The 21,236-nt window shown below is 38.3% G+C and overlaps 1 protein-coding gene across 7 annotated transcripts in view; it reads left to right on the top strand.

Moving 5' to 3' along the window:
• C2CD3 (C2 domain containing 3 centriole elongation regulator) overlaps positions 1 to 21,236 on the top strand; it is a 127,306-nt gene that overhangs the window by 1,268 nt on the left and 104,802 nt on the right. For 6 of the 7 annotated variants that reach the window (XR_009729639.1, XR_009729638.1, XM_061380795.1 and 3 more), the window contains exons 2-5: positions 2,649 to 2,930; positions 5,454 to 5,611; positions 14,210 to 14,424; positions 15,007 to 15,254. Coding sequence is in view for 5 of the 7 variants with exons in the window: in XM_061380795.1 (XP_061236779.1) it covers positions 2,649 to 2,930; positions 5,454 to 5,611; positions 14,210 to 14,424; positions 15,007 to 15,254 (903 nt within the window). In the remaining 2 variants the exon portion in view is untranslated. Of the gene's footprint in view, positions 1 to 2,648; positions 2,931 to 5,453; positions 5,612 to 14,209; positions 14,425 to 15,006; positions 15,255 to 15,322; positions 16,381 to 21,236 lie in introns of those variants that run through there. The other variant, XM_061380799.1, reaches the window with a different exon arrangement.

The raw sequence follows: 21,236 nt of genomic DNA, 5'->3' as shown, positions 1-21,236 counted from the left end.
AGTGAAGAGGAACTCAAAAGCCTCTTGATGAAGGTGAAAGTGGAGAGTGAAAAAGTTGGCTTAAAGCTCAACATTCAGAAAACGAAGATCATGGCATCCGGCCCCATCACTTCATGGGAAATAGATGGGGAAACAGTGGAAACAGTGTCAGACTTTATTTTTCTGGGCTCCAAAATCACTGCAGATGGTAACTGCAGCCATGAAATTAAAAGATGCTTACTCCTTGGAAAGAAAGTTATGACCAACCTAGATAGCATATTCAAAAGCAGAGACATTACTTTGCCAACAAAGGTCTGTCTAGTCAAGGCTGTGGTTTTTCCTGTGGTCATGTATGGATGTGAGAGTTGGACTGTGAAGAAGGCTGAGCGCCGAAGAATTGATGCTTTTGAACTGTGGTGTTGGAGAAGACTCTTGAGAGTCCCTTGGACTGCAAGAAGATCCAACCAGTCCATTCTGAAGGAGATCAGCCCTGGGATTTCTTTGGAAGGAATGATGCTAAAGCTGAAACTCCAGTACTTTGGCCACCTCATGAGAAGAGTTGACTCATTGGAAAAGACTCTGATGCTGGGAGGGATTGGGGGCAGAAGGAGAAGGGGACGACAGAGGATGAGATGGCTGGATGGCATCACTGACTCGATGGACGTGAGTCTGAGTGAACTCCGGGAGTTGGTGATGGACAGGGAGGCCTGGTGTGCTGTGATTCATGGGGTCGCAAAGTTGGACACGACTGAGCGACTGATCTGATCTGATCTGATCTGAATCCCCCAAAACTAGCACACAACAGGACTCGATAAATGTTAGTTGAATGACTGAGGCGTGAGGCAATCATGACTCATGAAGGGCTACAGGTGGGAGTAGGGAAAAGCCAGTTATAGAGGAGAGAGAAAGAAAGACTGGGGATTGACATTGTGGTAGGAGGTGAGGGTATGAAGATCTCTGAAGGATTTGAGATGGTAAAAGTGTTTAACAGGAGGAGTTTATCAGGTTAGTCCACGTAAGGAGACCAGGGGAATGTTAGCTTCAGCAAAAACAGTCACCCTGGGAACCCACGACAGATCAGGAAACAAAATTGAGTTTCTGCAGAGCTGCCTCAAAACAGAAACTGGGTGACTCTGCCTTTTTACATTATAGGCAGAGAGGTATTTGGAATAGTGATAGTGCATTAAGCCACTGGGTTGAGGACTAAAGCTGCAGTCTAGAAGTGAATCTTATCTGCTGTTTAAAGATAACTAAGGCAGTTTTGAGGCAATGTGTTTCCTTTCAGGAATGATGCAAGATATGAAACAGAAGTGTGAAAGTGTTCAGTGCGGTATTACCTACATCAAACCAGTCAAGTATATTTGGTTGATAGGAAAATCAAAATGAAATAACATGCTAATGTCCTTCTAACTATACTGTGTGCGTATACAGTAATAGTCATGCACATGCCTGTGTATAATTTTTATATTGAAACTAGTTATTCATAAATATTATGATGGGTCTTCACTCAAGAAAGCAGAGGGGTATTCTCTTAGAAATCCAAAGAATTAGTTATATAAATTTCTGATCTGATAGACTTCAGTGTATTTTCTTCTTGAGGCATGACCACTCTCCAAAGGAAAAGTGAGAAGAATAGAAAGGTGTGTGTAATATTGGAATGAGTTCTTAAACTTCCTATAAGTCATGGTTAAAAGATACTGTGAAGGGGAAGACAATCAGGGTCATTAAAGGAAAGCTGTATAGAAAGTCATGCTTAATTGCCTTGTTTACATGTTGTTATCTGTCTAAAAGCCATAAATATTATGAACATAGCACTATGCTAAAGAATAGTGGCAGAATCTAAAGGTGATACTTTCTGTCCTCATTGATTATATGATATTGGCAGGAAGAAAAGACACAGTTTAAGGTGGTCTTTATGGAAGCACTGAGTTGTATGGTGTACATTTCATTTGTGAATTGACAGGACAGTTTTAAAGTATGAGAATTATGTAAAAAAGAAGGCAGTGGCACCCCACTCCAGTACTCTTGCCTGGAAAATCCCATGGACGGAGGAGCCTGGTAGGCTGCAGTCCGTGGGGTCGATAGGAGTTGGACATGACTGAGTGACTTCCCTTTCACTTTTCACTTTCATGCCTTGGAGAAGGAAATGGCAACCCATTCTAGTGTTCTTGCCTGGAGAATCCCAGGGACGGGGGAGCCTGGTGGGCTGCCGTCTCAGGGGTCGCACAGAGTCGGACACGACTGAAGCGACTTAGCAGCAGTAGCAGTAGCGTCTTTAAAACTGGACATTGCCATAATCAGAATAGGAGTACTTGGAAGAAAAATTTCAACTGCTTAGGAGGTTTTTTAAAATCTATGTACTGTATCGTAGTTTTCATTTAGTATCTTTCAGTTAAAGAAGCGTTTATACTAGTATGTCTTAAGTTGGTGTGTTCTTTCCTCACAGTAACCTGAATCCAATCCTGAATACTAACTAGTTTTCAGGGTGGCTTAAGTGACCAGATAGGTTATTCTGTGGTCTGATTTGCCAGTTACTTCTTCTCATATATTAGGATAAATAGAATTAGCCTTCTCTTTGTAGAGATTAAAATGTTTTTATGTGTTTTTCATTCAAAAAGCAGATTATATGTTTTCTATATTTAGACTAAATTTTGACTTTGTATTCTCAGATTCCTCCACAGGTTTAAGTGACATTTCTCCATCTACAAGCTTGCCACCCTTGGTTGAAGGCCAGCTACGCTGCTTTCTGAAACTTTCTATTAATAAAGTCATATGGAAGATTGCAAAGCCTCCTGCTTGTATACTTGTCCGGGTGAGATGGTGGGGAGAAACATCAGAAGGAACCCTCTTTTGTCCCAGAGATGCATTGCAGACTGAACCAAAAGCTGTGAGAACAACTACACGTTATGCTATTCGCTGTGGTCCAAAGCAGTTTACCTCTTATCTAACAGGTATGTTTTTGTCTTGTCATTTCATCAGCAGGCATAATAAGAAGCATGTAGCTATGTCGTTAGGAGTAGGTATTATTATGCTCCTAGTAGCTGTGACACTGTTAGTTATTGAGGATTCAGAGATGTTATAATTGCCACCATTATTTAGAGTATACTATGTGTATAGTGTATACACTATACAGTATACAGTATACTGCCAGTTGATACATATTATTTCTAATCTTTAATAACCCTGAGGTGAAGTGAAGTGAAGTCACTCAGTCGTGTCTGACTCTTTGTGACCCCATGGACTGTAGTCTACCAGGCTCCATCCATGAGATTTTCCAGGCAAGAATACTGGAGTGGGTTGGTTGCCAGTTCCTTCTCCAGAGGCTCTTCCCGACCCAGGGATCGAACCCGCGTCTCTTGCGTTGCAGGCAGACGCTTTACCATCTGAGCCACCAGGGAAGCCCCAATAACCCTGAAAGATAGATATTTTCTCTATTTTGTAGACAATGAGACCAAAGTTCAGAGAGATGACGTGAATATGCTATATAAGGTTCTATAGTTGATAAATGGCAAAACTAGAATTTGAACCCACTTCTCTCTGACACCAAGACTCATTCACTTGTCACTACATTGTACTTTTTTAAGTAATATAACTATAATCTCTACTGTGGAACTTCCATTATACTCAAGGAAAAAATTTACTAATAATAAGGATATAAAGTTTACTGACAAAAAATTTAGTAATAATAGAAGATAATATATGCTAAATACCAATTGAGTGTTAGTGAGTTAGTAGTACAGGTTTTCAGAGAAGGGAGGATCCCTCTACTGGGAACCAAGAGCCAAAATTTCATTTCTGTTCAAGGACAGCATTCTGAATATACTGTGTTATTTCTCTGTTCAAGTCAAACTTTCATATAAACGTTTTAGATGGTGGACTTATCAAATCAATTCAAGTCAGTAAAAAGCATTGGGCTAAGAATACAAGAAAGCCAGAGGTGAATTAAAGATTAACTTCTACTTAAGTTTACATTCTTTCCAGAAGAAATTTTTGAAGACATCAAAATATAAAGAAAAAAAATTTGGTTATTCAAAAAATATGTATAGAATACTTAGCTTGCCTCAGACATTGTGCTTAGGTGCTGTGGAGATTACAAAAATGAATCAAAAGATTTAATCCAAATGGTATCTAATTCTAACTAAATTCACAGAGAAGTTTAGTTATGTTATTAGGTAGATAGTGATAAGAGCTTTTAAAAGATACCCATGGAGAAGGAAATGGCAACCCACTCCAGTGTTCTTGCCTGGAGAATCCCAGGGACGGGGGAGCCTGGTGGGCTGCTGTCTATGGGGTCGCACAGAGTCGGGCACAACTGAAGTGACGCAGCAGCAGCAGCATAGATATCTGATTAAGAAAATTAATGAGACATAGGTGATCCTGGCTATTAGTAAATAAACAACAAATGTTGATAGATTTCTCATATTCTATACATACATGTTATTTTATACTCTACAAAGCACTTTTACACTGTTAGTTCACAGAATTTCCAGGTAACGTACATGATTAGATAAGTCAGGGACTGTGATATGTTAAGTAATTTGCCTAAAGTCATATAACAACCATTAAGCAACTGCCATATAAAAGGATTCTGTGCTATGTGTTTTATTTACAATACTACCATTCCTCACAGCCATGAGGATTGGGAGGAAAGTATTGTGATGCCTATTTTATAGACAGCTGTGGCTTTCACAGAAATAGACTGTGAATATCAGAGCCACAACACAGTCACAGATCTTGTAATCCAGTGCTCTTTTCACTACAGCATTCAACAGATGGTGAAAATAAATCATTTTCTCAACTTTGGTAAGAAAATATTCAGAAGTTACACTGTTCTGAAATAATCTCAAATTGCATATGCATGCATTGTATTTGTCCTGCTATAAATTGGGACCATGAAGGTGTTAAGTCAAAGCAACCAATTGAAGAATCCAGTTAAGGAGTTTATTTCCATTCCTTTTGGTTCTAAGTGCTCTCAGCATTTCAGTCCTCCAGATATTATTGAGGAATAAGTAATAACATACTCCTGAGAAGCAGGGACCAGCTGCTGCATCTATATAAGAGCAGCCCTTTGTCCAGTTCAAAACTAGATATGATGAGAATTTAAAAACTGAGAATTGTTACTTTTTTATTTCAAAACTAAAGCCTGAATCCTTGCCAAATATGTAAAGAAATAAAATACTCTCTTAAAGGTATTTTCCTTATCAAATAGTTGATATGCTAACTATTTCTGTATATTTTTTTTCCCTCCATTTGAGATATTTGTCATTGCTTTTCCTAAAACTTAGTTTTTTTTGATCTTGGGTTCACTCTTTCCCACCCCCTGAATGATATGATAATAAATAGTTTATTTGAAAATAAAGTGATTTTATTTTTAAGTAAAAACATTTGGTAATGTGTACTCCTCTGCCCATTTCCAAAAAAAAAAAAAAAGTAAATGAAAAATGTCTGCTGATGTTGTAATTGTTTTTGATTAGATATGGCTGTGCTGGTGCTGGAAGTAATCACCAAACTTGAACATCTTCCAATTGGTAAAGTTCAGATCAGTGGACTAGCCCAGCTTTCTCCAACCCATCACATCGATGGATTTTTTACCATTGTTTCACCAACATCTAAGAAACTTGGAGAACTCCAGGTAAAAATATCATAATTGTCTGCTACATAGAGTAAAACTTCAGGGGCACAAATATTTGAGTCTGTTTGTAGAATTGGAAGGTACGTGACTCCCAAATACCTTGCAAATACCCACTCCATGCCTTTGTTCTTACCCAATGACTGTTTTGTACTTATTTCCCACTTATCCATATCCTCTCAGTTCTTTGCTGCCCATCTCAAGTTCCAGGAATCCTTCACAGCTCCTCCTGCATTCATTCTTCTCTGTGCTCTCTATTAATTTTATAACATGAATTACATAATCATTGTTCAGTTATAATCTTACATAGTCTCCAAAATCATATATCTGTAGTTTCCTTTTAATTTCCTTTCCTTTTAGTTTATAGATTCCTTGAGAAACAGGACAGTATTTTCTACTTTTCTTTGTTTTTCCCACAGCTCCTAAGGTAGTGCCAAGCAGTAGTAGCTTGTTTGACTCATTTAAGTGGTATCTTTGATGTTCATTCATTGATTCTGCCTACATTTTTTTTTTTGATAGTCTGTTATATGCCATTAACTTAGGATACGGAGATAAGAGATCGTCCTTTCAGTTAGTTTTCCAAAGTCAGGTAGGCTGAAATAGAAGACAGTAACCAATAGAACACAGTGTGATACATATATAGTAAATATATGTACTGGATAGTGGGAAAGAACGTAGAAGGGTCCCTTTCTGAGGGAGACTCTGGGAGTTCTTCCTGGAGAACTCTGAATATTCAAATCCTTGAGAAATTTGGTGAGTTTAATACTTTGTCAAATATATTCTAAAATATGGATAGAAATTTAAGCAGATATTTAAGAAAGCAGTTCAAAAAAGAAGAAAAAAGAACATATAACATTACCAGATTTAAGAACTTGTTATAAAACCACAAGCACATAATTGTGTCAAAGGAAGAGAATAAAATCCAGAAATAGATTTAACTAAATGAAAGAACTTGGGCTTCCCTGGTGGCTCAGTGGTAAAAAATCTGCCTACAATGAAGGAGCCTCAGAAGACTCAGGTTCGATCTCTAGGTCAGGAAGATTCCCCTGGAGGGAGGGCATGGCAAGCCACTCTAGTATTCTTGCCTGGAGAATCCCATGGATAGAGGAGCCTGGTGGGCTACAGTTTGTAGGATCACAAAGAGTTAGACACGACTGAAAAAACTGATTTTGCATGCATGCAAGTGAAAGAACTTAGCATTTTCTATACTCTTTATCATATTTTTATTTATAATATTATTGAAAGATAGTGACACCTTATAGTGGTAACTTTGTGGTAAAATGAGACTGGATTACTCCTGCTTTTCTCTTATGGTACAAAATTGCATCAGACCAGCAAAAACAGTTTGGCATTGTGTTTCAAGAGCCATAAAAATGATCATACATCATTTACCTGAATAATTCTACCGCTGGGGACTTATATTAAGGAAATACCATAAAAATAGGGGAAAGTAATATACTTAGGACTGGTTATGGAAATGCACGTCTAATATTGAAAAAATTCAAACAATTTCATTAGACAATATTAAAACCAAAGTCTATTAGTGGAATATTTTGTTTCCATACAAGATAAGATTATGTAGTTATGACTGTATAGCAACATCGAAAAATTATTTTAGATTGATAACAAAGAGAATTGAAAGTGTACTCACATATATGTGTATGATCAGCGACTAGGGGGAAAAAAACAAGGGAAAATAAAAACAGTTGAAATAGAGAATTCTAGGTGGGTTCTTTTCCTATTTTTTAAAAGATTTATTCATTTATTTTTGAGTGTGCTGGGTCTTCATTCGGAGAAGGCAATGGCACCCCACTCCAGTACTCTTGCCTGGAAAATCCCATGGATGGAGGAGCCTGGTAGGCTGCAGTCCATGGGGTCGCTAAGAGTCGGACACGACTGAGCGACTTCACTTTCACTTTTCACTTTCATGCATTGGAGAAGGATTCTTGCCTGGAGAATCCCAGGGACGGGGAGCCTGGTGGGCTGCCGTCTATGGGGTCGCACAGAGTCGGAAACGACTGAAGTGACTTAGCAGCAGGGTCTTCATTGCTGCACACAGGCTTTCTCTAGTTGCAGCGAGCGGGGCTACTCTCTAGTTGTGGTGCCCATGCTCCTCACCATGCGGTGGCTTCTCTTGTTGAAGAGAACTTCTCTTGCTGAAGTGGGCTTTTGGTACACGGGCTTCAGTAGTTGCAGCAGTTGTGTGTCAGGGGCTCTAGACCACTGGCTTGGTAGTTGTAGGCACAGATCCAGTTGCCCTATGGCATGTAGAATCTTCCTAGACCAGAGATTGAACCTGTGTTTCCTGCATTGGCAGGTAGACTCACAACCACTGGGCCACCAGGGAAGTCCTCTTTTCCTATTTAAAAAAATTAGATATAATGCACATGCTATAAAATTCACCCTTTTAAAGTATACAATTCTGTAATTTTTAGTATAGTCATAAGAACGTGCAACCATCGTGATTATCTAATTCCAGAACATTTTTATCACCCCAAAAAGAAACAGTGTACCCATTAGTAGTCATTCCCCTTTTTACTTTCTCCATCTCCTGGCAATCACTGATCTACTTTTTGTCTCCATAAATTACCTATTCTCTGTATTTCGTGTAAATGATGTAATATGTGGCCTTTTGTATCCGGCTTCTTTGACCTAATGTAATGTTTTAAAGGTTCATCTATGTTGTAGCATGAACCAGTACTTTATTCCTTATTGTAGCTAAATAATATTCTATTGTATGGATATATCACATGTTGTTTATCCATTCTTCAGTTGATGGACATTTGGATTGTTTCAACTTTCTGACTTTTATGAATAATGCTGCTATGAACATTTGCATACAGGTTTTTTGTGAACAGATACTTTCAGTTCCTTTGTATATACCTTGGTATAGAATTGTGATCATGTGGTAGCTATTTAAACTTTGAGGAACTGCTGGCCTGTTTTCTAAAGCGTTGGATCATTTTTTTCCTCTTATTCGAATGTCAGCTGATAAAATAATACTATATGTTTTTTATTTAAATATCATTGGATTTGTTGGAGAATTGTTTTTATAGAGTCTTGGAGACAGGTCAGATTTTGAAAGATTATAGAATAAGTAAATGAATAGTAATTACAGTGAAGAAGTAGAAATAACAGATTTCTATTTTCCAGAGAGAGGTAGTGTAACCTAATGGATATAGCATCAGACTTGGACATGGAAAAATTGGTTGGTGTTCATTTGTACTCTCTGAGTTTCGGTATCCTATTTTGTAAAATGAAGATAATAACTTTTACCTTATAACCTTGTTGCAGGGATTAAGTGATACAAAAAAAAATATGGAAGCACTTAACATGGTGCTCAGGCATATGAGAGGCACATATAAAATTTACTTGAATGGTAGAGGAAAAGATTGATGGTGGTAGAATTGAGAAATTTGTTGATACTTTAGAAGAGGAATTGGCACACTTTGCCTAGTGGTCTGAATCTGGCTTTCTAACTGAAAGTTTTCTTATATTTTTAAAGGGTCATTTTAAAAAAGATTGTTCAATACAGCTGAAAATATTTACCCTCTGCCCCTTTACAGAATGAGTTTGCTGACCCTTTGTAGAGAGTAAGAGACCTGATTTGTAGACCAAGAGAAAAGCAAGTGAAGAAAGATACAGAAAATAAAAGAGGGTAATTGAGCAAGGTTAATTATCTAGAAAAGGTCAGTTTTCATTCCAGTCCCAAAGGCAATTTCAAAGAATATTCAAACATACAGTTGTACTCATTTCACACCCTAGCAAAGTAATGCTCAAAATCCTTCAAGCTAGGCTTCAATAGTATGTGAACTTATAACTTCCAGATATACAAGCTGGATTTAGAAAAGGCAGAGGAACCAGTGATCGAATTGCCAACATCCATTGGATCACAAAACTAGAAAATTCCAGAAAAACATCTACTTCTGCTTCATTGACTACTGTAAAGCCTTTGACTATGTAGATCACAACAAACTGTGGAAAATTCTTAAAGAGATGGGAATACCAGACCACCTTACCTGCCTCCTGCAAAACCTGTATGTAGGTCAAGAAGCAACAATTAGAACCAGACATGGAACAATGGACTGGTTCCAAATTGGGAAAGAAGTACATCAAGGCTGTATAAAGAAATACATCAAGGCTGTATATTGTCACTCTGCTTATTTAACTTATATGCAGAGTACATCATGCAAAATGCTGGGCTGGATGAAGCGCAAGCTGGAATCAAGATTGCTGGGAGAAACATCAATAACCTTAGATATGCAGATAACACCACCCTAATGGCAGAAAGTGAAGAGGAATTAAAGAGCCTCTTGATGAAGGTGAAAGAGGAGAGTGAAAAGGCTGACTTAAAACTCAACATTGAAAAAACTAAGATCATGGCATCCAGTTCCATCACTTCATGGTAAATAGAAGGGGAAACAATGGAAACAGTGACAGACTTTATTTTCTTGGGCTCCAAATTTACTGTGGATGGTGATTGTAGCCATGTAGCTCACTCCTTGGAAGAAAATCAATGACAAATCTAGACATCATATTAAAAAGCTGAGACATTACTTTGCCTACAAAGGTCCATATAGTCAAAGCTAGTTTTTCCAGTAGTCATGTATAGCTGTGAGAGCTGGACAATAAATAAGGCTGAGCACCGAAGAATGGATGCTTTCGAACTGTGGTGTTGGAGAAGACTCTTGAGAGTCCCCTGGACATCATGGAGATCAAACCAGTCAATTCTAAAGGAATTCAGCCCTGAATGTTCATTGGAAAGACCAATGCTGATGCTGAAGCTGAAGTTTCAATACTTTGGCCACCTGATGTGAAGAGCTGACTCATTGGAAAAGACTCTGATGCTGCAAAAGATTGAGGGCAGGAGAAGAAGGGGATGACAGAGGATGAGATAGTGGGATGGCATCACGGACTCAATAGACATGAGTTTGAGCACAAGCTCCAGGAGTTGGTGATGGACAGGGAAGTCTGGCATGCTGCAGTTATGGGATCACAAAGAGCTGGATGTGACTAAACTGAACTGACCGAAATACAAAAGTGAATTTGCAAAAGAATATCTTAGATGTATAAGATATTAAAAACAGTGAATATTCGTTGGCTCCTCAACCAAGAGGGATTAACATTTCTTAACATTTCTTAAAATATAAATAGGGTGAAAAAGAGATATTAACTGGAATAAGCCAGGTTTGAGAGTCATCCATATTATTCTATGTATCAGTACATCTCTTTTACTGAGTTGTGTTCCATTGTATGAATATTACACAATTTTTATCCATTTGCCTTAGATAAAACAAGGGAGATATCTTTGCCTTGTTCATGGGAGGAAGCATTTGGTCTTTTCACTATTAAATATGTTAGATGCAAATTTTTCATTGATGCCCTTTATCATTGAGAAAGTCCAAGTTTTCTGATGATTTGATCATAAATGAGTATTGTATTTTATCAAACTCAATCGTTGCTAGAGGTTAAAGGTGAGAAGGTATGACTACAAAGGGAGTATTTTAGGGGTGATGCAGGTGTTCCATGTCTTAAATATGATGGTGGTCACTTGCATCTAAACATAGTTTGGCCTTTCTTGTTGGCTCAGCAGTAAAGAATCCACCTGCCAATGCAGGAGACACTGGTTCTATCCCTGGGTCAGGAAGATCCCCTGGAGAAGGAAATGGCAACCCACTCCAGTATTCTTGCCTGGGAAATCTACTCCAGCTAATTTTTGCCACATTGGAATGGGAACCCAGGATTGTTGAAACTTCTAATTTTTTGAGAGAAGCCAAAAATTCAAATTTTTACCTAAAATCTGTTTTTTTAATCACTGTTAAATAATTTTAAAATCTTAACAAATGCTATATTGACCAGCATAAGTCTGAAAAATAGATATACTAGTTTGCTCTCTCTAATACTGATATGTTGTAAATGTAGAAGATGACTGTGGGCAGCCTAGTGCCAAAGAGAGCGTTGAGTCGTTGAGAGAACACTGAATTCTGTTCTTAAGGATATTTTATTACAGATGTGTGAATCATGTGGTATATTCAAGGTATTTGTGGATGGCATGGAATTTAGAAGAGATGTGATATATGGCAGTAGAATGATGGTCTGGCAATGGCACCATAAAGGAATAAGTCAACCTCCCTGTCCTAGCTAGTAAAAGAAGTAGTTTCCTTTGGGGAAACTTTGGGGGAAATGAGGACACTTTAAGAAAGAGATGTTCAGTTAAAGTGTGAAGTGATGAGGTAGTTCGTATCCAATAGACAATCTGCAGAGTTCAGTGAAAGGGTTGTCAAAGGAATGAGCACCAGGGTGAACTTTGACTGGGGTAGAGCATAACTGCTGTGGACTGAAACGAGGATCTGCGAAATGAACACAGGAGTGTATTGGGTACACTGTATGGAAACAGAGGTTAGGAGTGGAGACTGCTTGGACTGGTAGGAATTGCTGGAACAGTATTCTGTTTTAAACCTGCAAAACTTGACTCATGCTTTTTTGTCTGCCTGGAATGTTTTACCTCAGTCCCCACTTGACTTTATTGCTCACTCATATTTAAGGTTCTGAACTCGAGTATTTACTTTTCAGTCCTGGAAGCCATCTCTGGCCCTTCTTCCTCACCTCTTCCCCAAGCCCAGACCCCTCTTTCGTGTTCCTGCAGCACCCAGTTCACATACTTATTCTTAAAACACATCATTTTATATTAAAACTACTTCTTATTAAATTTCACTACAAGATGGCTTCCCTGGTGGCTCAGATGGTAAAGAATCTGCTTGCAATGCAGGAGACCCAGGTTTAATCCCTGAGTTGGAAAGATCCCCTGGAGAAGGTAATGGCAGCCCACTCCAGTACCCTTGCCTAGAGAATTCCATGGACGGAGGAGCCTGGTGGGCTGTAGTCCATGGGGTGGCAAAGAGTCGGACACTACTGAGCAGCTAACCCTCTGACTTTCACAAGATACTCTGATCCTGTGGGTCAGATTCCATGTTTTATTATCTCTTTGCCCCAGGCAAGTAGCACAGAACTTGGCACTGAACTGATCTCAAAAAATACTTGTTAATTGAACAAAGGAGCTAGACCAACACCTGTATTTTCATTGTAAAGTAGGTGTGGCAGGTACCTGGACTTGCTTTTTTTCCCCCTCACTGGTAATAGAGACCTTTGAGTTGTTTTGTAACTAGTTCAAATTTTTTAAGGAAAAAGCAAAACTATGACCAGCCAGTAGGTCATTGTTAACGCCAGGGACTCTATCTTTATTCTCAGTGTCTCCTTTGTTTTTAGAATACAGTGGCAGTCTTTTGGCAAGTGATGTATGGTAGGGGACAATTTTCTGACACATTTGGGCAGCCAGGATTTTATGTGATCCTCTTAGAGCAGTGACTGCTTGAAGTATTTATCCCACTGCATTCTGGTCATTTGTAGAAAATCTTGATGAATAGATTTAAAGGACTTTGTGCTACCTGGTTCATGAACAGAGTTCTCATCAAGACCCAGATGTGTTTATTGAGTCTCTGTCTTGACAATTTCTCCACACAAATTACTCCATTGACTTCTTAAAATGTTTGATTTCAATCTTTCATTTTTGCCTTAGGCCATTTATCATCATGAAACTCTCTTCGGATCCTTTAACAATTCCTTCTGCTCTCTATGTCATTGTAGCCTAACTTTCAACACTGCTCTGCTTTTCTTTGGGAGTACATTATTCAGTTTCTTCTCTAAAGTTTTGCTTTAGGCTCTGTTTTACTTTTTACTCCCCCATTAGACTTTGTTTAGCTTTTCAGAAAACTGGAGAGTTTTTCAGTAGAGTGCCTGAATTCAATGGAGTGAAATGATGAAGGAAACTTCAAGAAAACTAAAACTTTACATCTTGCTATTCCTTCCTCTTCACCCTGCCTCCTCCCCAGCATAGAACTAGGGCCTTATTTTTCTCAAATGACTAACAATAAGGATGCAACAAGTTGTTTTTTTATTTGTCAGACCATTAGTCATTATTATGCATACTTGATGTGTGCACTAAGTGTGTGCTTATGCTGATTAGTCTACAGAAAAATGAATAAGACAGTCCATGCCTTCGAGAAATTAAAAATCTAATTAGGATAACAAATAAACTGAAAGTACAAATACCTCCTTTAAGCATCTGCTTTTTTTTAATCTTCAAATTAGGATAATATACTTTCCTGACAGAATTATATCATCACATCAGCTTCTCTATGTGAGGAATGTAGCACAGTTTCTGGCCTCTTATAGTATTTAATAAATGGGGGTTATATGAATGGATAGATACAGAGTAAGTTGAAAAATGGAAAACGGAGTGGCCATAACATCTCTGCCTAGACACAAAAAAGTTTTCATAGAGGAAGTAATACTGGAGGAAATCTGCATATAGAGGCATAAAGGAATGAAATATAAGGTAAATTTAGAAAACTCTTAAGTAATTAGTAAATCTAGGAGAGAAAGATGGGGGAGGAGAGCACAGTGAGAAATGAGGCTTCTGATGTAGGCAGGAATTTGAACTTGATCCTATAAGAAATGGTGGTCATTAATTTATATTAAACAGTTTAAAAATTAATCAGTGCTAAAAAATAAAACTTCTAATACATTGCATGTCTCTTTCAGGTCTCACTTGCCCTGGAGCCTTTGTCAGAAACTTATGACAGCTACAATCCTCTTCCTACCACTAACATGACAGAAAATGTGCTTTTATCTGAGCGGGGTTTCAGAGAATATTCTGAAGCAAGCAATACTCAATTTCTGGTCCCATCAAGGATCCATACTACCAAAATTGATGAAAAAGATTTAGCAGCTAATAGCAGTAGGTCAACCCCGCCAAGGTAATTACCACACCTAATACCAATCAGTCTGTCAGCTAACTCCCACTGAATGCATAATTTTTGTCTTTCATTTGAGGTTGCTTAAAAGACTAAAGGTAGTCATTTCACCAAATAAGTATTAAGTACTCACTGTTTCCTGGTGCTGGGCATAGAAATTAATAAGAGGCAATTCCTGTTTTGAAGATGGCTCATAATCTAGTGAGGAGGCCAATACACAGATAAATAAGTATGTCTAAGTCATATAGAGATGCTATGATAGACGTACAATGAGGGAAAGAGGGAAAAGGCAGTGTTTTATGAAAGGGAATGAAGGAAGAAAGATAGATTTTGATTTTAAATAATTATCAGGCATTTGCTTTGTGTCATGCTCAGCACTGAGCTCTTTGTTTCATTGTCTCACTTTAGCCACAGCCATACCATAGGTAAAACATCTATTATTTATTTCATTTGGGAGATGAAAACAGATTTACAAAGTCTGAGCTACACTGCTATACACCACTTATCCCCTTTCTGTCTCTGATGAAGTATAATGTTACCATAATGGTTAATATACTGCTGACGTTCTCCTTTATTTTAAAACAGGGGGAAAGACCACTTGTACTTTGCAGAGAACTCTGATACAATAAAGGACTCTTTCTGTGGACTCCAGCACCATCTTAATTCAGGACAGAGTTTAGAGTCTGTGACTCTGAAAGGCAAAGCCCCATGGAAGCAGATGTCCCTTCTCAACAGTTCTGAATTCCAACCTCAAATTAGCACAGTTGCCAAGAGTCACAGTGACTCATGCATTCTTTCTTCAAACAACCGCCCTACCAAGGACCTTCTTTCAGGTATGAATATATTTGTGAACTGAGACTAAGCTATATTTATTGGGACTCTGCTTGTTAAGCAACGTACAAAGAGAAGCAAGACTTCTGTTTGAACTAAATAGGCAAATAAAAGTGAGTAATCTTACTAGAGTCTAGAATCTCTAACCATTGAAGGGCAGCTCTATTAAACCACTGAATTATTTTGAATAATTATTGGGTGCTTATAATTTTAAGTTTAGAGAAAGCCATTTAAAGTGAACCTGAGTATGCAAGAAAAGTCTTTATCACAGAAAAATATTAGTCCTTGTTTTTCCCCAGATAATTCAAAGGGAATAAGAATTTTGTCTCCTCATCAGAATTTACTTATACCATTGTGCAGAGGCTAGTACTAAATCTGTTTCATATTCTGAAAATTGTTGGTTTCACTGGGAACATTCATTGCACAAAAACTGCTAATCTTAAGCCTGGGAGTTAAATATGATTGACAACCAAACAGAAATAGAAAGGAGTAGGTATACCTGTGTAAGAACTTAGTCTGAAATTTTAAAAGAAAATAGCATCTGGATCGGATCACCTCATGTTGGAGAGCAGTATTTTAAAAGCAATTTTGGTACCTTGTGTTGCACTGCAGTGGTCAGCCATATATCTCTGTGACATCAACAGCATGACGTGAATTTGTTGCCATCCTCACAAGTAAAATTTCCAAAGTAGAATATCTATGACAATAGTAGAAAAATATTTTAAATTAAAACTGCTTGGGTACATAATTTACATTAATAAGGATTTTTTTAAATAAAGAAAAACATTGTGTTCATAATTTTTCAACTAAAGTGTCTGTGATCTCCTATTTTTAAAAATATACCCCTATTATAATATTTTATACTTTAATGCAACCTTAGGCTACACTAACGAAGAAAACTGTCCCACTATACTCAGCACTTGTCATCTCACACCTGGAATATTTTGTATAGACCTGGGAACCAGACTTTGAGAACCAGGCTTTCATTAAGCAGTTATTTATTCAGCGCTTATTAAATGCCTGACACTCTTGTAGGTGTGAGGAATACAGCAACTTATTTTTTTTTTAAAGGCCTAAAATCTTACCCTATGGATCTTCTATTCTAGATGGGAACAGATGATAAACTAGGTAAGTATGTAGAGTTAGATGGTGATAATGGCAGTTGTAAAAAATGAAGCAGGGAAAAAGAGGGAATGCTGTTTTATGCATCTTGGCAAAGGAAGGCCCTTTTAAGAAGTTAATATTAAAGATCTATAGAAGAGTTCCTTCTATGGAGAGTATCTAGACAAGAGTACTGATTTCACATACTAGCATGGTAAGGCTCAAAATCCTTCAAGCTAGGCTTTAGCAGTACATGAACCAAGAACTTCCAGATGTACAAGCTGGTTTTAGAAAAGGCAGAGGAACCAGAGATCAAATTGCCAACATCCGTTGGATCATCAAAAAAGCGAGAGAGTTCCAGAAAAGCATTTACTACTGCTTTATTGACTATGCCAAAGCCTTTGACTGTGTGGATCACAACAAACTGTAGAAAATTCTTAAAGAGATGGGAATACCAGACCACCCACCTGCCTCCTGAGAAATCTGTGTGTAGGTCAAGAAGCAACAGTTAGAACTGGACATGGAACAGCGGACTGGTTCCAAATTGGGAAAGGAGTGTTTCAAGGCTGTATCTTGTCACCCTGCTTATTTAACTTCTATGCAGAGTACATCATGAGAAACGCTGGGCTGGATGAAGCACAAGCTGGAATCAAGATTGCCAGGGGAAATGTCAATAACCTTAGATACGCAGATGAAACCATCCTAATGGCAGAAAGCAAAGAGGAACCTAAGAGCCTCTTGATGAAGGTCAAAGAGGAGAGTGAAAAAGCTGCCTTAAAACTCAACATTCAAAAAACTAAGATCATGGCTTCTGGTCCTGTCACTTCATGGCAAATAGATGGGGAAAAAATGGACAGTGAGAGACTATTTTCTTGTGCTCCAAAATCACTGTGGACAGTGACTGCAGCCATAAAATTAAAAGACACTTGATCCTTGGAAGAAAAGCTATAACAAACCTAGAGAGAGTATTAATTAGCAGAGACATTACTTTGCCGACAAAGGTCTATCTACTCAAAGCTATGGTTTTTCCAGTAGTCATGTACAGCTGTGAGAGTTGGACCATAAAGAAGGCTGAACACTGAAGAATGGATGCTTTCAAACTGTGGTGCTGGAGAAGACTCTTGAGTGCCCCTTAGGTAACAGAGAGGTCAAACCAGTCAATCCTAAAGGAAATCAGTCTGGAATATTCATTGGAAGGACTGATGCTGAAGCTGAAGCTCCAATAGTTTGGCTACTTGATGCAAAGAGCTGATTCATTGGAAAAGACCCTGATACTGGGAAAGATTGAGGGCAGGAGGAGAAGGGGGCAACAGAGGATGAGGTAGTAGGATGGCATCACTAACGCGATGGACATGGGTTTGAGCAGACTCCAGAAGATAGTGAAGGACAAGGAGCCTGGTGTGCTGCAGTCCATAGGGTCCCAAAGAGTTGGACATGACCGACTGAACAACAACAACCTAGACTGGGGAAGGAACCACCACGAGATATTTAGCCTTAAGAAAACAGCTAAACAGCTACCATTTATTGAGTATTCGTTATTGCTAGCTACTATGCCAGGTGCCTTATACATATAAACTTAACAAAAACCGAGTGAAGTTGGGATTGTTCGGTTCAGTTGCTCAGTCGTGCCTGACTCCTTGCGACCCCATGGACTGCAGCAAGCCAGGCCTCCCTATCCATCACCAACTCCTGGAGCTTACTCAGACTCATGTCCATTAAATCAGTGATGCCATCCAACCATCTCATCCTCTGTCGTTCCCTTCTATTCCCATCTTCAATTTTTCCCAGCATCAGGGTCTTTTCAAATGAGTCAGTTCTTCGCATCAGGTGGCCAAAGTATTGGCATTTCAGCTTCAACATCAGTCCTTCCAATGAATATTCAGGACCAATTTCCTTTAGGATGGACTGGTTGGATTTCCTTGCAGCCCAAGGGACTCTCAAGAGTCTTCTCTAACACCATAGTTCAAAAACATCAATTCTTCAGCACTCAGCTTTCTTTATAGTCCAACTCTCACATCCATACATGACCACTGGAAAATCCATAGCCTTGACTAGATGGACCTTTGTTGGCAAAGTAATGTCTCTGCTTTTGAATATGCTGTCTAGGTTGGTCATAACTTTTCTTCCAAGGAGTAAGCATCTTTTAATCGGATTGTTATCCCTTTTAATGGAATTGTTATCCCTATTTTAAAATGAAGACACGGACTCACAATTAGGGAGTTTCTGTTCTATCAAGGGGGACAGCTGCTGCTTGGCTCCAGTTCATTGTTATCTTAGACTCTAAGGCAAAGTCCTTTGCTTCAGTCCTGTTGTACGTTCATTATTTTCTTAGACCTGCTTTAAAAAAAAAAAAAAATCAAGAACTCTGCTGGCCAACTGTTCAAGCCAAACAAAGTGTGCCAGGTGCAACCCATGGGCTGCCAATGTGCAAATCTCTTCCATTAGGGTTAGTAGAATCATTGGGTTTAAACATAAAACATGACAGATTGTGACTAAGTCTGAGGTAATAGTCCAGTATTCCTACCTGTGAAAAAATGGGAAAGGATAGCTTCAAGAGAGTGAATTCTTTATCACTGATAATGGTCAGGTGTGGGCTGGATAACTTTGTGATGGAACTCTTACAGATGAGATTAAATCGCCAAGTAGACATTTATCTTTAAGATCCCTTCCAACCACAAGACTGTGGAGAATGAAGATTTAAGTGGACCACTTTAGTAAGTAGGTCTAGAGCTAAGGTCATGGAGGATTATAATACATAAACTTAACCACCTTCCTGGTCTTTATTAAAATGACCTTATGAAAGGGGATACAGAGCTAAATTAGTCATCAAGCTAGTATTTATGAAACACTAACTATACATCCTACTTATAAGAGTTGGGATTTAGATAGCAAGGAGTAGGAAAAAAAAACAGAAGCTTTATACCTCCCTGTTTAGCAAGGGCTGTGCCCCTGACATGTAAGAAATAAACAAGGGAAACATTTGTCCTAAACTCACTTAAGTGCCTTTCCTCTGTGTTCAGAAAATGATTACTGAGTTGAGGTTCAGGAAGATCCTATGACAGCTTTCTTAGTGTGGGAACCAGCTTCCTCTTACGAAGAGGAGATAAGGTGTTTTTGTTGCCATGCCTTAGACTTTAGAGAAACTTTTCTAAGAGTGCTTGTTTCAAGGAAGAAACCACTTGAAAGCCAATCAAAGGACTGTCCTTGCTCAGATTTGTTCACTTGTTGCCATCAGTGTTTATTTCTTTTTTAAAATCTGCTGTTGGAAAGAATCTTCAGTGCCTGTTCTTATTCAGATGTTAATAACTAATTAAGTCACTCTTAAAATATTACCATTCCAGGGAATATTTTATTTAGCAAAAAATGCAATTCAACAGATAGCTTTTGAGTGCCTATTTTGTGTCAGCCATTGTTTTGAGTTTGGGGTTACAGTGAGAAATGAGTCCCTGACCTTAATGAATTCATTCTAGTAAGAGAAATAGACTCTAAAGCAGATATGGTATAATTATATATGATATATACAACAGTGGAAGTATTTATTAACACATTTAATGAGTGCATATAGTATAATCATGTGTGATATATTACAACAGTGGAAGTATTTATTAAAACATTTAATCAGGGAGGGAAATGGGAAGAAGGTTCAAGAGGGAGGGGACATATGTATACCTATGGCAGATTCATGTTGAGGTTTGACAGAAAACAACAAAATTCTGTAAAGCAGTTATCCTTCAATTAAAAAAATGAATGAAGTGAAAGTCGCTCAGTCATGTCCAACTCTTTGTAACCCCATGGACTATACAGTCCATGGAATTCTCTAGGCCAGAATACTGGAGTGGGTAGCCTTTTCCTTCTCCAGGGGATCTTCCCAACTCAGGGATTGAACCCAGGTCTCCTGCATTGCAGGCGGTTTCTTTACTAGCTGAGCCACAAGGGAAGCCAAAAAAAAATTTTTTTAATCAAATTCCTGATACGTACCAGGCAAAAAGGATACAGAGACTAACAAAAGCCAGTCCATCACCTCAAAGTTGATTGGGTGAGATAAACAATTTTAATACTGCATGATAATTCTTTGATGGAATGGAATACCTAGAACTTTGAGAGTACAAAGGAAATATTGTGTTTAAGGAATTAAAAATAGTTGTGTATGATTAGATCATAAAGTACCAAGACTGTTGTCTCTGGACAATAGTCTGTGTCAGTTTTCCGTGTCAGTAGAAAAACTATTTTTCTACATGGCCCTAAAGTCAAATGAAGTTTATTGTTGACACTTCTTTTCATTAACTACTTTATTCATAAAGCATTTATTGAGTGTCCCTACCTCATTGCTGCTGCTGCTGCTAAGTCACTTCAGTCGTGTCCGACTCTGTGCGACCCCAGAGACGGCAGCCCCTACCTCATTAAAGATCTTTAAACCATATCAAATTAAGCCAAGTATTAACTGGAAACTAAAACAAGGAGGACTTCATGTCATATATCAAGCTTCATTTTCTTTTTTTTAATTAATTTGTTTTAATTGGAGACTAATTACAATATTGTGGTGGTTTTTGCCATACATTGACATGAATAAGCCATGGGTGTACATGTGTCCCCCCACCCCACCCCGAACCCCCCTCCCACTTCCCTCCCATCCCATCCCTGCACTGGCTTTGAGTGCCTTATTTCATGCATCAAACTTGGACTGGTCATCTGTTTCACATATGGTAATATACATGTTTCAGTGCTGTTCTTTCAAATCATCCTGCCCTCGCCTTCTCCCAGAATCCAAAAGTCTGTTCTTTATATCTGTGTCTCTTTTGTTCTCTTGCATACAGGGTTGTCGTTAACATCTTTCTAAATTCCATGTATATGCATTAGTATACTGTATTGGTGTTTTTCTTTCT

This window comes from Bos javanicus, chromosome 15 (genome assembly GCF_032452875.1).
Source record: "Bos javanicus breed banteng chromosome 15, ARS-OSU_banteng_1.0, whole genome shotgun sequence".
NCBI classification, from domain to species: Eukaryota; Metazoa; Chordata; class Mammalia; order Artiodactyla; family Bovidae; genus Bos; species Bos javanicus.
The sequence above is the reverse complement of the archived record's forward strand: the minus strand, read 5'-3'. Positions and strand labels throughout refer to the sequence as shown.